A 7,850-nucleotide genomic window follows, 5' to 3' on the forward strand; every position below is an offset into this window, starting at 1 on the left:
AACACTATCACAGTTCATTTTAAGTGAATTGCCCCTCAGTAGCCTATTTAGATGCAAGTTCAATTTATTTGCAAATGTTAGGGTTTCTTCCTAGCATAGATTTCCTTCCTGCAAAGAATATAAATTTTATAAAACAATACCATTATTTAATTTAATTAAAATAAAAATGAATAATCGATATGAAGAGCTTTTATTACCATGCAATAAGACTGGTGCCTTTGAAAAATAACAAAGACTGCCTTATTGAGATGTTGATCATTTCAGTATTTCATTGTCCTGTACTTAAATCAGTGCACTAAATGTAATCAGTCAAAATAATCAGTAATCATTCCCAATATTTATTAAAAAATCTCACAAATACTTGACTCTTTTCGCAAGCAAGAAATGTCCCCCCATTGTGCTTCATTTATTCTGCCATTTAATACAACACAATCTTCACCAAGAGGATTCATAGCTTTGTGGTCATCAGGGGAATTATTAGGCCAGAATCTGTCAGAAAAGGAAAAAAAAAGTGAAAAACAACTTTGATGGCTACGAAGCTACATTTAAATATCATAAATATCATATATATATATATATATATATATATATATATATATATACACACAATATGCTTATAGTTGCATATTAGGTACTTTGCAGTGGCAATTTTAAGGAGATCAGATAGATACATCACAACAGAATTTTTAAATGATACCAACTTAAGATCATCCTTTAAGCGGTTATTGTCCACCCACAACCATGTCCCCTCTTCATGGCTATCAGTCAGACCAATCCAATATAATGTTTTTGCACCAATTTTGAGTATTTGACTTGCAAGAAACTCCTACAGGATAGAGACAACATTTACTCTGCAGATTACTGATACTTTTGTCATTCCACGAGTACACAATGACAACAAGCTCTGCCATTGCACATTTTGACTCCTATATTATCTGCATATTTTTTTATGTAACATAGCAGTAAAGTCATTAACTAGTAAACAATCTGTATTCACTGGATTCTATTTCAAGCACTTTTCAGTGGCATGAGAGTGTGATGAAAGAAAGAAAGAAAGGGGTGACTATTGTAATGACTTCATGATAATATCTCTGTATCTACCTGCTCTTCTTTGCTGTTGATGATGACCAGGTCTCCACCCAGATTCTGACAGCGTTCTCTGTTGTTGGTCCAGTTCTTTTTCTCAGACAAGAAAACATAGAATCTGCCCTTGTGCTGGATCCACTTCTCAGAGAAATCTTACATGAACATTTGAATGAGTGTTTATTCTCAGAGTAGATTAGATTGTATACATGGGCATAGTGTTGTCAAAAATATCGATATTTCGATAAATATCGATACTGAAATATCTGAACGGTACAAATACTAATTTCCCTAAGTATCGATACTAGCCGAGCTGTCACTTTCACTTCTCTGCAAAGGCGCGTTGACAAACACCACACACACTCGCACTCCTCTCATTCGCTCTGGTTAAATAGCAAAAGTGAAGTGAATGTAAAGATGGCGAGTGCATGCGGCGCCCCGCGACCAGTTTTGTTTGATAAAGAACACAGCAGGAGTGCTATCTGGAAATATTTTTGATATGAAGCCAGACATCCCAAGTCTCCGGAAGTTCCGGAGTCTCCACGCATATTGATAGCTTCTCCCTGATGCCCGCAATTTAGTTCAAATCTCCGAATCTATAAGCACATGCTGAGACAGAACATACTGCACGCATAACATAGATAGCGCAGCACACAACATACATAAGCGTGCACGGCAGAGAGGGAGAGAGCGAGAGACCTTATGAAAGCTAGTCAACCCCAACCCCCCTCGACGTTTAAGTATCTTTTGTTGACATTGAGATTGGATTTGATTTGACTTGGAAATACAAAAGATTGCACTTTTATTTACTTGCACTTTATTGGTTTTTGAATGTATGGCAATCTGAGAGGCTTTTGAACAAGTGCAATACCTCAGGACATTTTGTTCATGTAAAATATACCTCATTGTCATGTTCTAGACAGTTCTACCCTCTTAATATTGTGGCAGTTTTTTTCTCTGTGGTATCGAAAATGGTATCGAATATCGATATTTTTCAAGGTATCGTATCGAAGTTAGAAATTCTAGTATCGTGACAACACTACATGGGCATATAATTTAATGAGTCCATAGAAAAATCTGTCAGCTGAACGGCACCCAGGGCTTTTAGACTGGTTTGGGTTGACCAGTTTTGGACATTTTAAAGAAATTATATTTACCTATAAAGAGTCTCATGGGCTCAAACAATAATTTAAATGTTAAATGTAACTATATTCTGCATCTTGTGAGCTGATGGATAGAGGCAGTGAGTACACAACATAATATGTTTGTGTCACATAACTTTACAAACTTACAGTATTTACTTCATATTCTCTTTGTTTAATGATTCTTCAAATCTGGGTATATTCAAATATTTAAGATATTTTATATTATCTACAGTATTTTCAATGTATACAGTACATTTTCCTTTTTATGAGCATGTGTAATGACATGAGACAATAATATGACTTGCTTTTTCCTGGACAGTGATGTGCTGGTGTCCGGTTTTCCATATAATTGGGAAGGATCCATTTGATTTTTGCATTGTGTTCAACATCTAGTATTGAAACAAATAAACACAAAAAAATTATAAATCATTTTATAATAATTATTTGCTATCATGTAAATGGAGTGTATGTAGAAATAATCCACCTGAATCTGAACAGTTTGTTACTGGTTCACAGTCTACCAGCCAATCTGTGTAATTGCTGCAATCTGTGAAAATATAATGCAAGTATTATAAATATGTACTATAAATCAAAGATCACACATTACAGTGCCCATTTTATTTATACTATAAGTTTATGCATATATTGCATATATCACAAATCTTAAGAGTAGAAACGTGCACATCCAATCACTGAGGCAGGTGCACAATCAAAAATGGACAAAATAAAAAAACAAGAGAATGGCACACTGCTATAAATGGTCCCGTATAATTTAATATAAAATACAAAAATAGCATTTCCATTGTTTTTATCTTTTCTATTAAAATTATATAGGAGCATTTATAGCAGTGTGCCATTCTCGTCTTGTTTTTTGATCCAGCAGATCTAGAACAAGCTGCTGGATGACAATCAGTCAGGCTTCAAAAGTGGTCACTCCACTGAGACTGCCCTGCTGTCTGTCACTGAGTCGCTGAGACAGGCGAAAGCTGAATCCAGATCATCCATTTGGATTCTTCTGGACCTTTCTGCAGCCTTTGACACAGTCAACCATCAGATCCTACTCCCCACCCTCTCTACTCTGGAAATCACTGGAACTGTGCTTGGCTGGTTTAACTCCTATCTCTCAGGTAGGTCCTTCGAAGTAACCTAGAGAGGTGAAGTATCCAAGCCACATCAGTTACTTACTGGGGTACCTCAGGGAACAGTGCTTGGGCCACTTCTCTTCTCCATATACACATCACTGGGACCCATCATTCAGTCACAAGGTTTCTCTTACCACTGCTACGCTGATGACACGCAACTCTACTTGTCTTTCCAGCCCAAAGACACCACAGTGACTGCTCGAATCGCTGACATCTCAGCCTGGATGAACCACCTGCAACTTAAACCAGCCAAGACCGAACTCCTTATCTTTCCAGCCAACCAGCCAACCCTGCTGTTGAACACAACATCCCTGTGCAGCTGGGTACAAATATAGTATCGCCTTCCAAAACAGTCAGAAATCTAGGGGGAACCATCGATAACAAGCTAAATTTCACAGACCACATCTCAAAGACTGCAAGATCATGTAGATCAGCGTTTCTCAACGGGGGCGGTACCGCCCCCTAGGGGGCGTTTGGACAGTGTTGGGAGGCGGTGTGAACGAGGCAGCAGAAAGGGGGGCGCTCAGGCACAAATGGGGGGCGTTACTCAGAGTCACTACTAAAAAAATCTGTTTTGTATACTATTCTGATGCTAGTGAAACTTTGTAATATTGCACTGTCTCCTAAAGATGATTCGCTTATGTTTTCCTCTTTTGTAAGTTGCTTTGGATAAAAGCGTCTGCCAAATGAATAAATGTAAATATAAATATATCACAATTCTACCACAAATATTGGGCATGAGATCCTGTTACATATACAGACCAGGACATGTTCTAAATATTTTCAGTGAATTTTTCACTGGGTAAATTTATTTTTGAAAGACAATGTATTGGCCCGTACCTTGTCTTGGGTACAAAAGCATTTGATAATTTCCAACATGTTTGCCCATGGAAAAAAGGTACGGTTCATTACAGTGACTTCACAAAAAGCATTATACTTCAAGAGGCTTTTAAACTAGGTATGTAAAACAAACATCATGAAAATTTGAAATTGTTTTGTCCTTTATGACTGATTTTACCTGTGACAAGTAATTATGTTCTCCACTGTATCAAATTGCTTTATTTCATATTTATATATATTGTGTAATGTAACATCAAGGGAGACTGAAAATACAAGTATACTGTAAATAATACAAAAGCATCTTTAATTTGCATGTGTATTGGATACTCACACAGGTATCCCACTACTATATTAGCTAGAAGAGACAGGGAGAGGAGAACCACGATACAAATTCCTTTTCTCTCATCGCTGAAACAGTTTTTATCTAAATAAAATAATAAAAATTATTAATACAAATGAATACAAATAATGTAACTGTTCACACAATTCAATGCAATTTAACACCATTACAGATAGTAAATTTGGGAGAAAGATTAAACACTTCCAGCTTTACTTGATGATCTTGCCTTAGATCTTTGAATAGTATTGGAATAAGTATTTTCACCCATCTTTTGCAAATGCAGACATGAGGACTGAAATGATGATCTGGTGATGTATTCTGATTGGACTGAGTATTTGATAGGTTCTGCTAAGTAAAGTGATCTTTCCCATCATCATTTCCTGTCACTTAGTTATTGATGGGGGTATTGTTTCCAACAATGTTGTCTGTGAAGCCTTGGTATATGAATCTTGTACACTTTTTGTGTTAACTTTTTTTCACATCATGTTTGGTGATTTTACGTCATTACTGAAAATCTCTCCATTTTACAGATGAATCTAAGGAATTCTTATTATAATTCGATCTTGATCTAAAAGAACAGGCTATCAGGAATAGAATGGAATTGAACAGGACAAAATAGAATATAATAGAATAGCCACACATATTGTAAGTTTTGGCTCATGATTAAAATTAGACTGGGCATTTGTATAATTGTGTTCACAGTTTAGTCTTTCTTCACTATAAATTAAACATCTATGCTATTGGTGATTGCTATAAAGCACAACCAAAATGTGTGCCTCTCTGTTGAATGGAAAAACTGATCTTGAGTGAAGTATGGTCATTTCCCTGTTCATAGTTCACAAATAAAGCTGTCAAAGTTGAGAAGTGAGAGAAGTGCTAAAGGTTGTCAAAGCAACCACAGACAGTATGATATCCAGTAACTACAAAATGCTATTGTAAATGTACAGTCTAAAAGCTTCAGCCAGAAAGAGCAACTTGTTGCAAGATTCTGGTAAATCACCAAATGAAAAAAATATATAAAAAAATAAAAATTAAGATAGCATGTCCACATTGTATGGGCACCAATAGTTATTTGAGTCTAAATGCTAGTATGCCTTTGCCAACCTCTGTATCTGCTGCTTCAAGTGCACCTCCGAGTCTTATTATGACGTCTCGCAGTCAAGTGAGAAACAACATAATGAAGAAGCCAAACTTTACAATTGCGAAATGAAGGATGCAAAAGCATTTTTTTTTTCTGTTGTACCAGTGAATAAAGCTGCATCACTTATCACGACATATGATTTATTAACAGGGGTGGGGAGTAACGGAATATATGTAACAGGATTGTGTATTTAAAATACAAAATATAAGTAACTGTATTACACTACAGTTCAATTTAAATAATTGGTAATTAGAACATGGTTACATTCAAAATGTGAGGAGGACACCGCGGAGACAACACCCGGCCCTGAGAAGGGGGGGAGGACTTCTAAGTGGAATGCAACACACGGTCTTACCGGTTCAGAGCGGAAGCACGTCGTGCGGAAACCATTTTGCGGAATATACATCACACAAGGTTATCTAAGGTGACAACCAGCAAATGTGGAGTGCTTACTTTGAAATAAGTTAGCTAAATCATTACTTTATAGTCATGTTGACCCACCCCTTCCAAATGGAGACAGATTTGAGCCAAAACTAAACAAACATATAGAAAGTTCAGCAAAACAAACACAATCCACTTTGCCTGCACCAGGATGAAATACGTGGTGGGGGAATTTGGAATTTCAGAGGGTGCCACATTTTGAAATGATAAGCACTACAGAACCTACAGAACAAAGAAAGTCATACATATCTGGGATGGGATAAGGGTGAAAAAATGATGAGAGAATTTACCATTTTGAGTGAACTCTCTCTTTAATTAAGCATCCAAGTCACATCAGAATTATCATATTTGTGAGTGGACATGAACATCACCACAAAGTCGTAAATCCAGTGAGATTTTCGTGGAGTGCCAATTTTCGGAGAAGGTATATGTGTATATGTGATCACACAAGAATGATCATATTAGACACACCTAATATGCAGTGTGTATACATATGTAATTAAACATATGTGGATTAAACATGTGGTTGGAAAGAAAAAAACTGTCCATAACAAATTGTAACTTTGAAGGAGGGAGTTGAGTCATATTTAGTGACCTGAACAGAGACTGGGCTCTTTTCATTTGGGCAAAATAAGCATCCACCCAGCAACCACCTAGAACCCACAGTTAAAACAACAGCATAGCAACAACCTGACCACCACATAGACACCCTAGCAACTGCAGAGCAATGTGATAAAATCACAGAAAACAACTTATCAACAGCAGAGGAACAACCTGGCCACCACATACTGTTGCAATTAGGAGTATAAGAAAATATCAATACACTTGAGTATCGCAATATTATGTTTTGCATTACCGTATCAATTTTCAATTAATAGTTTATATTCAAAGATTTGTGCAGTGGCTCATTTTGTGTTGTGTTTAAATCCCTGACTGCTAGATAGCAGTGTTGTTATCTCTGAATTTAAACTGTGACATGAAGTATCAGAAGGTTGCACCGCTAACATTATCATCAGTAAACCTAGATATGGCTCCCACGGTTTACAGATCTGAAGTGTGGACACATTTTGGCTTCCACAATAAAGATGGTACCAAGGAGATCGATAAGAGCCATGCTGTCTGCAGAGGCGGGCCTGGACCGTGGAGCAGAGGCAGGCCTGGACCATGGAGCAGAGGCTTGCTTATGAAATGGTATGGAGCAGTCTGGGGCTTGGCTGTGACATGGGATTGAGCAGTCTGGGGCTTGGCTGTGACATGGGATTGAGCAGTCTGGGGCTTGGCTGTGAAATGAGATTGAGCAGTCTGAGGCTTGGCTGTGACATGGCATGGAGCAGTCTGGGACTTGGCTGTGACATGGCATGTGACTCAGGTGTGGCAGTGAGATGGCCTGGAGTGGACTCTGGCGTGGCAGTGACATGGCCTGGAGCGGACTCCGGCTCAGCGGCGACATGGCCTGGAGCGGACTCCGGCTCGGCGGCGGCCATAACATGGAAATCTGGCTCGGTGGCGGCCATGTTGTGGAAATCTGGCTCGGTTGCGGCCATGTCGTGGAAATCTGGCTTGGTATCCGCCTCCCACACAGTGAACGTGGAAACAAAGATCTGCAGGGCAAAGACGATATATTGGGCCAGATTGAATGGACTGTGACCGCCAGGCATCAAGGAGGAGATGGGCTCATGAAGTCCCACCCGAAAAATTTCCTTGAGGGTCGACCTCAT

The 7,850-nt window shown here is 38.3% G+C and overlaps 1 protein-coding gene across 1 annotated transcript; it reads right to left on the reverse strand.

Moving 5' to 3' along the window:
* Positions 1 to 341: 341 nt before the first annotated feature.
* LOC127648114 (hepatic lectin-like) lies at positions 342 to 7,850 on the reverse strand. The gene is made up of 4 exons (XM_052132718.1): positions 7,475 to 7,850; positions 1,102 to 1,238; positions 702 to 826; positions 342 to 489 (listed from the first exon to the last, which is right to left on the reverse strand). The coding sequence occupies exons 1-4, from the start codon at positions 7,848 to 7,850 to the stop codon at positions 342 to 344; spliced, it is 786 nt and encodes a 261-aa protein (XP_051988678.1).

This window comes from Xyrauchen texanus, chromosome 8, assembly GCF_025860055.1.
Source record: "Xyrauchen texanus isolate HMW12.3.18 chromosome 8, RBS_HiC_50CHRs, whole genome shotgun sequence".
Classification (NCBI taxonomy): Eukaryota; Metazoa; Chordata; class Actinopteri; order Cypriniformes; family Catostomidae; genus Xyrauchen; species Xyrauchen texanus.